General features: G+C 59.8%; 1 protein-coding gene across 1 annotated transcript; it reads left to right on the forward strand.

Annotated features, from left to right (window-relative positions):
* Nucleotides 1-6,613: 6,613 nt before the first annotated feature.
* On the forward strand, nt 6,614-8,772 carry LOC131822485 (testis-specific Y-encoded protein 1-like; the record flags this gene model as incomplete). Its single annotated transcript, XM_059158798.1, has 4 exons — nt 6,614-6,730; nt 8,122-8,199; nt 8,360-8,471; nt 8,672-8,772. Coding segments are annotated over 4 exons (408 nt in total), but the record flags the coding sequence as incomplete, so codon positions are not given.
* Nucleotides 8,773-16,552: the final 7,780 nt, after the last annotated feature.

Consider the following 16,552-nt stretch of genomic DNA (forward strand, 5'->3'; position numbering starts at 1 on the left):
GGCCATAAACAAGTTACAAAGCACCTTGTGTCCATGTGTGGTTTTATATTGGGGGCACAGGAAATGGCAAGGAGGCAAGAAGCCTGGTGGGACCCTCCAACCCCCATCCTGTTGGATTCCATGGGTGGGGTGATGGAGAGCAAGGGGCCAGGGCACAGCCGTTCTTGGCCTGCGGACAGAACCCCACCCTTCCAAGCAGGATCTGGCAGAGGAAGGGAAGAGGCGGGGCTCTCTTGGGAAGTCTTGCTCTGTAGAGCGGGGCACACAGGAGGGGTAAGGTGCTACCGAGTGGGGCCCTGGGGTCCCCTGGGCTCCTCGTACCACCGTATTCACATGGCTCGGAGAGCTTATTCTGTTGCCCTTCAACCTGGAACTGTGCCCTGCATTGCTGAGTTGCAATGCCATGCATCTTCTTGGTCAGCTCCAGCGCAAAACCAAGGGTCGTGGGAGGAGCAAAGATGAGGCGGTCGCTCACGGTCCCTCCCTGTGGCAACAGATCCTCCTGCAGTGCAGGGGACAGTTCCACGGATGTGTGAGGGAACGCAGGTGTGCTCCATGGGATGGCGGACATCCTGAGTGTTTATGTGTGAGGGAGCCGCTGAGGGCAGGTCCGCGCCTGCACACGGACGTGTGTGTGTGTGTGTGTGTGTGTGTGAGTGTGTGTGTGAAGGGGCAATGGGGAATGGCCCTATGCCCTCGACCATGTGTATGCATTGTGTGCCTCCCCTCAGTAAACAATCTGTAGTGCATGTGTGTGTGTCTGTGTCTCTCTGGGGCCTCCTTTGTACAAGGGCTGGACAGCTATGGTGTGTGTTTTGGGTGTATGTTTCCATGCGCAGTTCTGTGTCCAGTGTTTGGGCTGAGGGTACATGAGTCCGTGACAGAGATAGGATGTGTGCTGGGAATGAGTGTGGGTTTGCATGGGCTTTTGTGTGCGTGCGTGCACGTGTGGGTGTGCTTGAGCGGTTGAGTGTGCATTTCTATGTCAGGGAGGTCGTGTGTTTTCCTCGCATGTGTCTGCATCCTCAGGGAGTGTGCGTTGGAGTATGTGTTTTAGACAGGTGAGAATGTCTGTGTGTCCAATTCTGTGGATGTTTATGGATTGCAGGGCACCAGGGGCAGACTTCTTTTTTGAGCAGGGTCAACTGTGTACGCCTATGCCGGAGACCTTGGATGTGTTGTCGTGTGTGCGTGTGCTTGCAAGCATAGCTGTGTGTGGGGGAGGGCAGGGATGCATGCCTGCGTGTGCTCCGTGTGTGTGTTTTGTGTATGAGCGTAGAGCTCGTTGTGATTGTATAATTGTGTCAGTGTGTGTGTGTGTGTGTGTGTGTGTATGAGAGATTGAGAGAGTGGCTACGTGTGTGTTCTTTATGACACAGATGATGGGTTTTGTTTACATGCTTCTGTACCCTTAGGGCTATGAGCGTTTGTGCATGCGCCGATGTGTCACGTTATTATGCCTGTGGGCTCGAGGCCATAGAGGTGGTGGGGAATGCATGTTAGTGTTTTTGGGCACACACGTGTATGATTTTTATGGTGAGGCCAAATGCGTATGCCTGTGCCAGAGACCTTGTGGCAACTGGGTGTGTCCCGAGTGTTTTTGCAAGCGCCTATGTGTCTCCATGCAAGGGATGGTGTGCAGGCCTCAGATCCATATGCACGAGTGTGTATGTAGTGTGTACAGTGGGTTCGCAAACCGCTCGCCTGTCTGCGTGTGTGTGTGTGTGTGTGTGTGTGTGTGTGTGCAGGCTTGTATACACGTGCGTTCTTTGAGGATGCAGAACAAGGGATTTGCTTACATTCTGCCCTTTCCTCAAGGGTAAGTTTGTGTGAGTGTGCATGCTCCGATGTGCTGGGGTCAGTTGTGTATGCCTGTCTGCCAGAGGCTTTGGATGTGGTCTCTTGTGTGTGTGTGACTACGAGTGTCCCAGGTCACACCTGGGAATGTCCTTTTGAGTTGGGACCAAATGTCTATGCCTGTGCCAGAGACGTTCTGTGAGAGCTCTATGGTGTGTGTGTGTGTGTGTGTGTGTGCTTACGAGCACCTCTGTGCCTGCATGCATGTCTGGTGTACATGCCAGAGTTGCAGAGATACATGTGTGTATTTAGTGTGTTCGGTGTTTTTGCGTGAGCACGTGTGTATGTGTGTGTCTGTGTGTTTGAAAGGAGCCCGATGGGGTGTGTTTGTATTTTCACTCCGTGTGTGTGTGTGTGTGTGTGTGTGTGCGCGCGTATGTGTGCAGCCGTGTGTGTGTCTGTGTGTACATGTGCCATCTCCTTTCTTTTGTTTCAGGGGCCAGGTGTGGGAATGCAGAGCCCCCTTCTGAGTGCCTGAGTGCCCGTGTGTTCGTGTGTGTGTGTCTGCATATCTGTCCCACCCAGGGAGGTTCACGCTGCTGAGATGAATATGAGGAAGCATCGCCCTTGACCAGAAGCCGTGAAAACTTCCCACGGAGCCTGGTGCCGGGGTGAAAGACAAGGTCGACTGAGGCCCCCGAGGAAAACCACTGAAAAGTAGAAGACCGATGTCACCCGTGTTCCTGTATGTTCCTGTGTGGAGGTTCACGAATGAGCTCCTTCTCAGAAAGGAGCAGGTGGTGTGCCTGAGCTCCTGGTGTAAGGTTGGTGCTTACGATGCTGCCTTGGAATCCCCATTCCGAGGAAGGGATGGGCCCTCATGCTTGCCCAGAGGTCTAGGACACATAAGCTCTGGGACGGCATCCCAGCGGGGGGAGGTCCTTCCCGTGCCGATGGTGGTGCTGGGCAGCGGGAGTTGATGAACAAAAGGCCAGCTATCAGGTCTCATGTCTTCCCTGGGGTAAAGACAGAGTGCAAGGCTAGGGAAGGATGAGCCAGCGCCAAACATGGCCAGTGTCTGGGTTTGGGGGATGGCGATGCCAGTCCTCCAGAGGGCTCCCTGGGGATGTCCTCAAGCACATCCACTGCACACAGCAGGGCTGGGCCTGTAGTTCATTGTCCCTTGGACCCCAGTGCCCGTGCTCGCTACCAGTCTGGCAAGGGGCCTGCCTCTTGCTGACGTGGTCATCCTCTCCGGCACAGAAACAATGCTGTGGAGGGAGTGGAGGCCAGGCCTGTGCCGTCACGTCTCTGATGTCGCATCCCTGCCTGGCCCATATCAGCGTAGCTGGGGCTGCATAATGACCTTTGGCCCTGGTGAGTCTCTGCTTTGCCACAGATGCGGGGCCGTTGGCCCGACTTGGATTTGTATGAATTTCTATCGCGGAGACAATCTGCCTGGGCCCTGGGCCCCGTGTTCTTCAACGTGGAGTGAGATGAGGCCGGGGCTGTCTCAGTAGTCTTCGAGGAGTCCTTGGCTGCCTGCGCCGTAAGCCATGTGTTGACGCATCCTTGGGAACAGAGGAACAGCCCCGCTCTTACAGCCGGCCAGCGAGGGGGAGGGATCTCCGGGGCCACGCCTAGGTCTTCAGATCACTCATCACTCTCACTCGTCCCACTTTCAAATGCTCTGTGGCTACGGGACGAAAAGGTCAGTCTCTCGCACGGAGCGTAGGCAGGGGAAGCTTTTTAAAAGCTGCCCGTTGTGCTGTCGTCTACATGTCCTAGATGGCTGTGAAGACTCCTTATTGACCGGGGCCGCCTCGCGCCCACGATTGCTAGACCCGGTTCCTGTGTAAGCCCCTGTCTGTTTCCACCCTCTCCTCCGCCGCCGTGACTTCCTCTGTGGCTGTCTGACCGGTGTTTTCAGGGAACACGATTGCTGACCTCTTTGACACCACTGGATGGAGCTCTGCTCAGCGGACCGTTGGCTTCCGCAATCGGGTGTGTGTTGGGGGGGTCCCTTCTGCATAGGCGGTATGTCTTTCGGGCCAGTACGCCTTGCACCCTCTGTACGACCAAAGCCTCCCTCTGTGCCTCCGGCCTTCCTCGCTCCGTCGCTGTGTTTCCATCCCCACACCTGCACACTCGTGTCTGTCCTGAACTCTGCCCGTCAATCCCATCGCCCCCCTCGCTCCCCAGCTCTTCTTCTCCCCCTGGGCTATGGTGCTCTCCTCCCAGGCTCCCTGGCTTCCCCCTCTCTCTGTCACCACCGCAGCCTCCCCCATCTGCAAGGCTGTGCTGTTTCGAGGGCACTTCTGCCTCTGGACCCTCAGGACCCTCCTCTAGGTCAGTTTGGATTGCACCAGTCACACCAACGCCGGGACCTTTTCAGGGACAGTCTCAGATAATTTGCCTGCTCGCCACAGGCGGCCATGCCTTTTTCTCACTGCAGGCGTCCCTCTCTGCACTGAGAGCTAACGTGGGCAACGGAGACACTTGGGCCCACCATGCAGCCTGCCCTTCATCTCAAGGAAGCTCCTCCTGCTTCTTTCGGCTCCAAAACCCCCAGGACACACCCACCCATCCTTGGTATGTGAGGCCCTCCCATGAGGCAAGGGCAAGGCTGGCAGCCTTGCCATGCCCCGCGGGGACTTCCTCACACCTCCGGTGGCCGGCGTCCTATGTGGCCCATGATCCCCCCGTGGCGTGCACCTGCATGAGGGGTGGTTCGGACACGAAGGACGTGCTGAGAAAGGACACATGTGCTGTCAATGCGCACCTGGTGGGTGCGCCATGCCCTCCCCGGCTGGTACTCCACTCAGCGATGGACCCAGACAAAGGGAGCACTCGGAGCAAAGTTGCAAGGAAGACCCCGAGTGCCCTTGGATGAAGGTCTGGCGGCGACGGATGAGAACGCAAAGAGGAAAAGAGACACAGACGGGAAAGGGAAAGAGGTCGGGCAGAGGAAAGTCCAGCGGGAAAGGGTTTTCGAAGCGGCAGGCTCCCAGAAAGATGCAGTTGGTCCTCGGACTTAAAGTCTGGCCCGTTAGCATGCCTCCCAGTGCCAGTGGGGGATCTGGCTGGGGCCGGCTTAGAAGCTCTGTGTGCACCCTGGTGGCCAGGGACTGTGGCTCTTGGGGCCAGGGTCCTCCTGGCCCTCTTGATCCCAGCGTCCTGGGATCGAATCCCACATCGGGCTCCTTGCTCAGCAGGGAGCCTGCTTCTCCCTCTGCCTCTGCCTGCCTCTCTGCCTGCCTGTGCTCTCTCCCCACCTCTCTCTCTGATAAATAAATAAAATCTTAAAAAAAAAATTGCAGAGAAAAAAAAAAATTAAGGGCCAGGACATTGTGTGCAGATTCCTTATCTGAAGGAAAGCTGGGTGGAACGGGGTGGTGCTGGGGTGTGGAGGGGGGTGGTCCCTGCACGCAGCAGCTTGGTGGTAGGCTCCTGGCTCCCTCCACCGCTGGATTGTTCCAGGGCAAAAGCCCGACAACAGTGAAGCGGCACCGTTGGAGCACCAGCCGATGCCCCCAGGGCTTTCCCCGGGTTCCGCTAAGAAGCAGCGTGGGAGGCTTTCGGGCTGCGGGGAGACACTGGATTCAGCCGCTGGATTTCAAATGCTAGCGAGAGGCGAGGGGTCCCAGAGGGACGGATGTGAAAGGGACGAGCGGGACTGTGACACGAGGGCACCGTCGGGAAGGCCTACGAGGTGTCTGTGTAGAAACGTTAGGGGTTGGGAGGCACGGAGGGCACCGCGGGGGAGCGTCGCGGGCGGCCTTCCTGGCTAGCTCTGGCGCCTGCAAGGGCCCAGTAGGGTGGTGGCCACGCCCACGGCCCTATCCCGGGCGAGACCCCGGAGCACCCCCATCCTCTTGGGGCTCGGAGTCTCTATCGCTCCCAGGAGGCATGTGTGACTCCTCCCGGCACGCCACGCCGCGCGCCGCTTGGTGGCGTCAGCCACCGCCCCGGGTCCCTGTGCGCATGCGTGCCCCAGGCCCGCGCACTCAGACAGGCGGCTGCTGCCCACCGCCGACGCCGGGCGCGGACCTGAGCCTGCGGTTCCCGCCTCTATCGCCTGCCCTCCGCAGCTGCCTGGGTTGAGGGGCAGGGCCACATGGAGAGGGAGTCTGGGTCCGGGGAAGGCGGAGCTGCCCCAGAATCCGGGACCACCTTGGTACCACACGGGGGCGGTGAGGAGGCGGCTGCCCTCAGGGAGACCGGCTGCTGCGGGCACGCGGGGGCGCTTCTGGCCCTGGAGGCTGCCGGTTTGGTGGCAGCGGCTGTGCGGGAAGCTGAGGCCCCGCGTGGCCCAGAGGTGGCCGGCGCGGGGCAGGTGTTGGTGCTTGTGGTGCTGGATATCGTGGGGGAGGTGGAGGTGGTGGCGGTGGAAGACGAGGAGGTGCTGGCCGTGGAAGACGAGGAGGGGGTGGAGGTGGAATGCGAGGAGGTGGAGGTGGAATGCGAGGAGGTGCTGGCGGTGGAAGACGTGGAGGTGCTGGCAGTTGAAGACGAGCAGGTGCTGGCCGTGGAAGACGAGGAGGTGCTGGATGTGGAATGCGAGGAGCTGGTGGTGGTGGAAGACGAGGAGGTGCTGGCGGTGGAAGACGAGGAGGTGGTGGCGGCGGAAGACGAGGAGGTGCTGGCGGCGGAAGACGAGGAGGTGGTGGCGGTGGAAGACGAGGAGGTGGCGCAAGCAGAGCGGGTCGAGAAGCCGAAGGAGCTGTCGCAGGCAGAGCCGGTGCCGCGGCCCGACACAGCCGGGGCCGCCCTTGCCGCGCTGCAGGTGGTTCAGGAAGCGCTCCGCTCTGTGGATGTCCAAGCCACCAGGGCCTACCTGCGGCTCAAGCGCAGGATGAATCAGAAGCGGAGTGGTCACCTGGCTCGAAGGAGGGCCATCATCCAGGGCATCCCTGGCTTCTGGGCACGCGCCGTATCCTTCCTTCATCACGCCCGCTCGGTTTTGGCCCCTGGGGAGGACAGTGGGAGCAGGGCAGCAGGGAGCAGAGCCTGAGCCTGAGCCAGGGGCTAGAGAAGTGCGAAGCTGGGCCGGGCTCCCCCAACCATGGCACCCACCCCTCCAGCAATGGGCACCTGCCAGCAGTAGGCTGCTGGGCCAGCAGGGAGCGCAAAGCCCTGAGCCCTGGGTCTACCCTTCTACTGCACTGCCTAGGGGGCCGGGGTCCAGCAGTGGCTGGTCCGGGAGGAGGTGGGTGCGGGTGTGCGCGTTGGCGGGAAAGCCAGAGCCTGAGACCTGTGGAGTCCTCTGTGAGTGGAAGCTCCGCGCCAGTGCTTTGGGGCTGCAGCACCCCCACACGCCTCTGCGGTCCCGGAACCCGTGTCAACACTCTGGACCCCTAGTGAAGCCCAGCCCACTTGGCTCAGAGCACATGTTGGAAGGAAAGGATTTGGGGTAAATGGGGCAGATGGAGAGGCTGCCCGCCTCGTTCCGTGTCCTTCAAACCGTGTATCGTTGCCGAGTTCCCGGAGACCTCCGGTTCTGTGGTGCGCTTGCACTCATTGAGAGTCAGTCAGCAGGCTGCCTGATTTCAGCGGGCCCCGGGACCCTGGACACGGTGCCCCGGGTGCTACCAACTCTGTCTCCACAGGCCCTCCTGAAGCCGGCCGAGGCCCCTGGCCCAGGTGTTCCCAGACACGTTTCCTCCCTCCCTGCCTCTCCCTCTCCATGTCCCTCACCCGCGCTCGCTCGCTCGCTCGCTCTCTCTCTGTCTCTCTCTCTCAACCCTCCCAGCCCTCCGTCTATGTCTGTCGTCAGGGTTTGGGTGTCTCTGTCTCTCTGTCTCCTTCCTCCCGCCGTACCCCTTTCCTCCCTTTGTGGCTGACTCTGCCAGGCCCTTGCTCGAGACCCTGGGTGTGCAGCCATGCTGCAAGCGAGCGGAGCAGCCCCCTTGTGGGCACAGAAGGTCCCTCAAGGGCCCAGGGCCTCGGGTGAGCACACAAGCAAACGGGGCCGTGAGGGGGACCGAGACCATCCAAACATCCAGAGTGGTGACTGACTGCCTCCTGGCCCAGCCGAGCACGGGCACAGGCCAGAGAGGACGTAGGCAGGGAGAGCGGACGGGCTCTTGACCTTGCCCTCCTGGGCCCCGGGAGCCTCAGCCCTGTTGATCCTCCAAGCCCTGCGATGCCCCAGGGCAGAGCATGGGTGACGAAAGGGCAAGCGCTGGGGAGGTTGGGACGGGGAAGTGCCTGCTGTTTCTGCACAGGCCGCCTTCCGTCCCTGGCTCTCAGTCGGGAAGGGCCGGGGCGTTCCTGGTTCTCTTCCCGGCGCCCTTGACGTCGAGGCTCCTTGACCCAAGGCAGATCCTGAATCACCCCCAGTTATCAGCTGTGATAGGTGACCAGGACACAGACATGCTCAGCTACATGACCAATTTAGAGGTTAGCCCTGGAGCCTGAGGCCAGCGGTGGTGCCTTGGGAGTGGGGGTGGAGCTGGAGTGGGTGCGTTTGAGTTGCTGAGAGTTGCGGTCAGTCAGTCACGCAGAACACCTAGGGTCAACGACCCCTCCCCCTCCCCCTTCTCTTGCTTTCCTGCGGCAGGTGGAGGAACTGGGTCGTCCCAAGTACCGCTGCAGGTTGATGTTTTACTTTGGGAGCAACCCCTACTTCCAGAACGACGTGATCGTTAAGGAGTATCACCTTAGCATCGGCGGTAGGTGTGGGCTTGAGGTGCAGAGGAGCTGGCGGAGGGCTTCCCGGCATGAGGGCCCGGGGGTGGAAAGGGAAGAGTGTGGGGTCCTCGGGCAGTGCAGGGATTTGGCACAGGAAGGGGGACAGGTCGTCGGTTGAGAGCGAGAGCTGGCATGGGTCCTAGGCCTCGGAGAGCCTCCCTTAAGTTTCCTCGTCCCGCAGGATATCGGGAGACTCGTTGCACTCCAGTCCAGTGGTTCTGGGATTATGAACGTGGTGCTGCCAGCCGCAGGCGAGACCCCAGCGGCCTGAACTTCTTCAACTGGTTGTGTGACCCCAGCTGCCCAGGGTCCAACAGGATCGCCGGGGTGAGGCCCCTGCGCCTTCGTCAGCAGCGCAGATGCTGGAGTCCCGACTGCTGGGCAACGGGGTCGGGGGCCCCGTGCTCAGCTCACCTTTTGTCCCCTACCAGATCATCATCGAGGACCTGTGGCCCAATCCCTTGCAGTACTACCCGAGGCTGGAAGGCGGCGTCTGGGAATGAGCTGAGAGGACGACCTGTCGGTGAGGAGCCAGGAGGGCTGGGTCCAGAGCCCTGTGGGCAGGGGTGCCAGGGGACAGTCAATTTGGTGGCGGGGAAACTGAGGCTCAGAGGAGCTTGGACCCATGGAGCAGGGGGCAGGGTGGGAAGTGAGCCTGCGGGAACTCAGAGCGCACACACAGGGCCGAGGATGGGTCTAGTCCGGCAGGTTCATGCCTGCCATGCTGTCCTTCGGAAAACCCCTGGCCAATCCGGACAAGCAAGGCTCCCCCAGCCCATTTTCCTGAAGTGTCTCCCATGGCTGTCGGCCTCTCTCTCGGTCCTCCTGCCGCTCGTTCGGTTGGCGATGGCCTGCCTGTCTTAGGGAGTCGGGCTCCTTGTCCCAGCCCACTCTTGGACCACGACTCCCTGACGGCCGTCCACATGCCTGAGCACCGCGTGTCCTCCCACATCGTTCACATGTCCTTGGGAATGGTCCCAGGCCATCCCAAGCAGGGTCACGGTGCCCTGGCTGTGGAGGAACTGGGATCCCACGAGTACAAGGCATGCTCACAACATCACGTTCACTATCCCTGGCATCATACATTTTCACAAATAGCTAAGACTTTTGTGTGTATTTTCATGTTTCTCTGTGTGTGTGTGTGTGTGTGTGTGTGTGTGTGTGTGCGCGCGTGTGTGTCTGTGTGTCTGTCTGTGTGTGTCAAGGCATGGCAGCCGTGTGGAAGTGGACATCACAGAGCATCCGCGTTGCACCACTAAGAAGAATCTGATGAGGCCTCCACCGTTGAGAGACCTGCATGGGCTCTTCTCCGTGGTGCTCAGCCTGCACGGGACAGCAAAAGGGACAAGGAGCAGCAGGGGCAGCGCTAGAGAGGATCCTGCCCCTAGCTGCAGGGTCAGGGAGAAGGGCCATAAACAAGTTACAAAGCACCTTGTGTCCATGTGTGGTTTTATATTGGGGGCACAGGAAATGGCAAGGAGGCAAGAAGCCTGGTGGGACACTCCAACCCCCATCCTGTTGGATTCCATGGGTGGGGTGATGGAGAGCAAGGGGCCAGGGCACAGCCGTTCTTGGCCTGCGGACAGAACCCCACCCTTCCAAGCAGGATCTGGCAGAGGAAGGGAAGAGGCGGGGCTCTCTTGGGAAGTCTTGTTCTGTAGAGCGGGGCACACAGGAGGGGTAAGGTGCTCCCGAGTGGGGACCTGGGGTCCCCTGGGCTCCTCGTACCACCGTATTCACATGGCTCGGAGAGCTTATTCTGTTGCCCTTCAACCTGGAACTGTGCCCTGCATTGCTGAGTTGCAATGCCATGCATCTTCTTGGTCAGCTCCAGCGCAAAACCAAGGGTCGTGGGAGGAGCAAAGATGAGGCGGTCGCTCACGGTCCCTCCCTGTGGCAACAGATCCTCCTGCAGTGCAGGGGACAGTTCCACGGATGTGTGAGGGAACGCAGGTGTGCTCCATGGGATGGCGGACATCCTGAGTGTTTATGTGTGAGGGAGCCGCTGAGGGCAGGTCCGCGCCTGCACACGGACGTGTGTGTGTGTGTGTGTGTGTGTGTGTGTGAGTGTGTGTGTGAAGGGGCAATGGGGAATGGCCCTATGCCCTCGACCATGTGTATGCATTGTGTGCCTCCCCTCAGTAAACAATCTGTAGTGCATGTGTGTGTGTCTGTGTCTCTCTGGGGCCTCCTTTGTACAAGGGCTGGACAGCTATGGTGTGTGTTTTGGGTGTATGTTTCCATGCGCAGTTCTGTGTCCAGTGTTTGGGCTGAGGGTACATGAGTCCGTGACAGAGATAGGATGTGTGCTAGGAATGAGTGTGGGTTTGCATGGGCTTTTGTGTGCGTGCGTGCACGTGTGGGTGTGCTTGAGCGGTTGAGTGTGCATTTCTATGTCAGGGAGGTCGTGTGTTTTCCTCGCATGTGTCTGCATCCTCAGGGAGTGTGCGTTGGAGTATGTGTTTTAGACAGGTGAGAATGTCTGTGTGTCCAATTCTGTGGATGTTTATGGATTGCAGGGCACCAGGGGCAGACTTCTTTTTTGAGCAGGGTCAACTGTGTACGCCTATGCCGGAGACCTTGGATGTGTTGTCGTGTGTGCGTGTGCTTGCAAGCATAGCTGTGTGTGGGGGAGGGCAGGGATGCATGCCTGCGTGTGCTCCGTGTGTGTGTTTTGTGTATGAGCGTAGAGCTCGTTGTGATTGTATAATTGTGTCAGTGTGTGTGTGTGTGTGTGTGTGTGTATGAGAGATTGAGAGAGTGGCTACGTGTGTGTTCTTTATGACACAGATGATGGGTTTTGTTTACATGCTTCTGTACCCTTAGGGCTATGAGCGTTTGTGCATGCGCCGATGTGTCACGTTATTATGCCTGTGGGCTCGAGGCCATAGAGGTGGTGGGGAATGCATGTTAGTGTTTTTGGGCACACACGTGTATGATTTTTATGGTGAGGCCAAATGCGTATGCCTGTGCCAGAGACCTTGTGGCAACTGGGTGTGTCCCGAGTGTTTTTGCAAGCGCCTATGTGTCTCCATGCAAGGGATGGTGTGCAGGCCTCAGATCCATATGCACGAGTGTGTATGTAGTGTGTACAGTGGGTTCGCAAACCGCTCGCCTGTCTGCGTGTGTGTGTGTGTGTGTGTGTGTGTGTGTGTGCAGGCTTGTATACACGTGCGTTCTTTGAGGATGCAGAACAAGGGATTTGCTTACATTCTGCCCTTTCCTCAAGGGTAAGTTTGTGTGAGTGTGCATGCTCCGATGTGCTGGGGTCAGTTGTGTATGCCTGTCTGCCAGAGGCTTTGGATGTGGTCTCTTGTGTGTGTGTGACTACGAGTGTCCCAGGTCACACCTGGGAATGTCCTTTTGAGTTGGGACCAAATGTCTATGCCTGTGCCAGAGACGTTCTGTGAGAGCTCTATGGTGTGTGTGTGTGTGTGTGTGTGTGCTTACGAGCACCTCTGTGCCTGCATGCATGTCTGGTGTACATGCCAGAGTTGCAGAGATACATGTGTGTATTTAGTGTGTTCGGTGTTTTTGCGTGAGCACGTGTGTATGTGTGTGTCTGTGTGTTTGAAAGGAGCCCGATGGGGTGTGTTTGTATTTTCACTCCGTGTGTGTGTGTGTGTGTGTGTGTGTGCGCGCGTATGTGTGCAGCCGTGTGTGTGTCTGTGTGTACATGTGCCATCTCCTTTCTTTTGTTTCAGGGGCCAGGTGTGGGAATGCAGAGCCCCCTTCTGAGTGCCTGAGTGCCCGTGTGTTCGTGTGTGTGTGTCTGCATATCTGTCCCACCCAGGGAGGTTCACGCTGCTGAGATGAATATGAGGAAGCATCGCCCTTGACCAGAAGCCGTGAAAACTTCCCACGGAGCCTGGTGCCGGGGTGAAAGACAAGGTCGACTGAGGCCCCCGAGGAAAACCACTGAAATGTAGAAGACCAATGTCACCCGTGTTCCTGTATGTTCCTGTGTGGAGGCTCACGAATGAGCTCCTTCTCAGAAAGGAGCAGGTGGTGTGCCTGAGCTCCTGGTGTAAGGTTGGTGCTTACGATGCTGCCTTGGAATCCCCATTCCGAGGAAGGGATGGGCCCTCATGCTTGCCCAGAGGTCTAGGACACATAAGCTCTGGGACGGCATCCCAGCGGGGGGAGGTCCTTCCCGTGCCGATGGTGGTGCTGGGCAGCGGGAGTTGATGAACAAAAGGCCAGCTATCAGGTCTCATGTCTTCCCTGGGGTAAAGACAGAGTGCAAGGCTAGGGAAGGATGAGCCAGCGCCAAACATGGCCAGTGTCTGGGTTTGGGGGATGGCGATGCCAGTCCTCCAGAGGGCTCCCTGGGGATGTCCTCAAGCACATCCACTGCACACAGCAGGGCTGGGCCTGTAGTTCATTGTCCCTTGGACCCCAGTGCCCGTGCTCGCTACCAGTCTGGCAAGGGGCCTGCCTCTTGCTGACGTGGTCATCCTCTCCGGCACAGAAACAATGCTGTGGAGGGAGTGGAGGCCAGGCCTGTGCCGTCACGTCTCTGATGTCGCATCCCTGCCTGGCCCATATCAGCGTAGCTGGGGCTGCATAATGACCTTTGGCCCTGGTGAGTCTCTGCTTTGCCACAGATGCGGGGCCGTTGGCCCGACTTGGATTTGTATGAATTTCTATCGCGGAGACAATCTGCCTGGGCCCTGGGCCCCGTGTTCTTCAACGTGGAGTGAGATGAGGCCGGGGCTGTCTCAGTAGTCTTCGAGGAGTCCTTGGCTGCCTGCGCCGTAAGCCATGTGTTGACGCATCCTTGGGAACAGAGGAACAGCCCCGCTCTTACAGCCGGCCAGCGAGGGGGAGGGATCTCCGGGGCCACGCCTAGGTCTTCAGATCACTCATCACTCTCACTCGTCCCACTTTCAAATGCTCTGTGGCTACGGGACGAAAAGGTCAGTCTCTCGCACGGAGCGTAGGCAGGGGAAGCTTTTTAAAAGCTGCCCGTTGTGCTGTCGTCTACATGTCCTAGATGGCTGTGAAGACTCCTTATTGACCGGGGCCGCCTCGCGCCCACGATTGCTAGACCCGGTTCCTGTGTAAGCCCCTGTCTGTTTCCACCCTCTCCTCCGCCGCCGTGACTTCCTCTGTGGCTGTCTGACCGGTGTTTTCAGGGAACACGATTGCTGACCTCTTTGACACCACTGGATGGAGCTCTGCTCAGCGGACCGTTGGCTTCCGCAATCGGGTGTGTGTTGGGGGGGTCCCTTCTGCATAGGCGGTATGTCTTTCGGGCCAGTACGCCTTGCACCCTCTGTACGACCAAAGCCTCCCTCTGTGCCTCCGGCCTTCCTCGCTCCGTCGCTGTGTTTCCATCCCCACACCTGCACACTCGTGTCTGTCCTGAACTCTGTCCGTCAATCCCATCGCCCCCCTCGCTCCCCAGCTCTTCTTCTCCCCCTGGGCTATGGTGCTCTCCTCCCAGGCTCCCTGGCTTCCCCCTCTCTCTGTCACCACCGCAGCCTCCCCCATCTGCAAGGCTGTGCTGTTTCGAGGGCACTTCTGCCTCTGGACCCTCAGGACCCTCCTCTAGGTCAGTTTGGATTGCACCAGTCACACCAACGCCGGGACCTTTTCAGGGACAGTCTCAGATAATTTGCCTGCTCGCCACAGGCGGCCATACCTTTTGCTCACTGCAGGCGTCCCTCTCTGCACTGAGAGCTAACGTGGGCAACGGAGACACTTGGGCCCACCATGCAGCCTGCCCTTCATCTCAAGGAAGCTCCTCCTGCTTCTTTCGGCTCCAAAACCCCCAGGACACACCCACCCATCCTTGGTATGTGAGGCCCTCCCATGAGGCAAGGGCAAGGCTGGCAGCCTTGCCATGCCCCGCGGGGACTTCCTCACACCTCCGGTGGCCGGCGTCCTATGTGGCCCATGATCCCCCCGTGGCGTGCACCTGCATGAGGGGTGGTTCGGACACGAAGGACGTGCTGAGAAAGGACACATGTGCTGTCAATGCGCACCTGGTGGGTGCGCCATGCCCTCCCCGGCTGGTACTCCACTCAGCGATGGACCCAGACAAAGGGAGCACTCGGAGCAAAGTTGCAAGGAAGACCCCGAGTGCCCTTGGATGAAGGTCTGGCGGCGACGGATGAGAACGCAAAGAGGAAAAGAGACACAGACGGGAAAGGGAAAGAGGTCGGGCAGAGGAAAGTCCAGCGGGAAAGGGTTTTCGAAGCGGCAGGCTCCCAGAAAGATGCAGTTGGTCCTCGGACTTAAAGTCTGGCCCGTTAGCATGCCTCCCAGTGCCAGTGGGGGATCTGGCTGGGGCCGGCTTAGAAGCTCTGTGTGCACCCTGGTGGCCAGGGACTGTGGCTCTTGGGGCCAGGGTCCTCCTGGCCCTCTTGATCCCAGCATCCTGGGATCGAGTCCCACATCGGGCTCCTTGCTCAGCAGGGAGCCTGCTTCTCCCTCTGCCTCTGCCTGCCTCTCTGCCTGCCTGTGCTCTCTCCCCACCTCTCTCTCTGATAAATAAATAAAATCTTAAAAAAAAATTGCAGAGAAAAAAAAAAATTAAGGGCCAGGACATTGTGTGCAGATTCCTTATCTGAAGGAAAGCTGGGTGGAACGGGGTGGTGCTGGGGTGTGGAGGGGGGTGGTCCCTGCACGCAGCAGCTTGGTGGTAGGCTCCTGGCTCCCTCCACCGCTGGATTGTTCCAGGGCAAAAGCCCGACAACAGTGAAGCGGCACCGTTGGAGCACCAGCCGATGCCCCCAGGGCTTTCCCCGGGTTCCGCTAAGAAGCAGCGTGGGAGGCTTTCGGGCTGCGGGGAGACACTGGATTCAGCCGCTGGATTTCAAATGCTAGCGAGAGGCGAGGGGTCCCAGAGGGACGGATGTGAAAGGGACGAGCGGGACTGTGACACGAGGGCACCGTCGGGAAGGCCTACGAGGTGTCTGTGTAGAAACGTTAGGGGTTGGGAGGCACGGAGGGCACCGCGGGGGAGCGTCGCGGGCGGCCTTCCTGGCTAGCTCTGGCGCCTGCAAGGGCCCAGTAGGGTGGTGGCCACGCCCACGGCCCTATCCCGGGCGAGACCCCGGAGCACCCCCATCCTCTTGGGGCTCCGAGTCTCTATCGCTCCCAGGACGCATGTGTGACTCCTCCCGGCACGCCACGCCGCGCGCCGCTTGGTGGCGTCAGCCACCGCCCCGGGTCCCTGTGCGCATGCGTGCCCCAGGCCCGCGCACTCAGACAGGCGGCTGCTGCCCACCGCCGACGCCGGGCGCGGACCTGAGCCTGCGGTTCCCGCCTCTATCGCCTGCCCTCCGCAGCTGCCTGGGTTGAGGGGCAGGGCCACATGGAGAGGGAGTCTGGGTCCGGGGAAGGCGGAGCTGCCCCAGAATCCGGGACCACCTTGGTACCACACGGGGGCGGTGAGGAGGCGGCTGCCCTCAGGGAGACCGGCTGCTGCGGGCACGCGGGGGCGCTTCTGGCCCTGGAGGCTGCCGGTTTGGTGGCAGCGGCTGTGCGGGAAGCTGAGGCCCCGCGTGGCCCAGAGGAGGCCGGCGCGGGGCAGGTGTTGGTGCTTGTGGTGCTGGATATCGTGGGGGAGGTGGAGGTGGTGGCGGTGGAAGACGAGGAGGTGCTGGCCGTGGAAGACGAGGATGGGGTGGAGGTGGAATGCGAGGAGGTGGAGGTGGAATGCGAGGAGGTGCTGGCGGTGGAAGACGTGGAGGTGCTGGCAGTTGAAGACGAGCAGGTGCTGGCCGTGGAAGACGAGGAGGTGCTGGATGTGGAATGCGAGGAGCTGGTGGTGGTGGAAGACGAGGAGGTGCTGGCAGTGGAAGACGAGGAGGTGGTGGCGGCGGAAGACGAGGAGGTGCTGGCGGCGGAAGACGAGGAGGTGGTGGCGGTGGAAGACGAGGAGGTGGCGCAAGCAGAGCGGGTCGAGAAGCCGAAGGAGCTGTCGCAGGCAGAGCCGGTGCCGCGGCCCGACACAGCCGGGGCCGCCCTTGCCGCGCTGCAGGTGGTTCAGGAAGCGCTCCGCTCTGTGGATGTCCAAGCCACCAGGGCCTACCTGCGGCTCAAGCGCAGG

Source organism: Mustela lutreola, chromosome Y (genome assembly GCF_030435805.1).
Source record: "Mustela lutreola isolate mMusLut2 chromosome Y, mMusLut2.pri, whole genome shotgun sequence".
Classification (NCBI taxonomy): Eukaryota; Metazoa; Chordata; class Mammalia; order Carnivora; family Mustelidae; genus Mustela; species Mustela lutreola.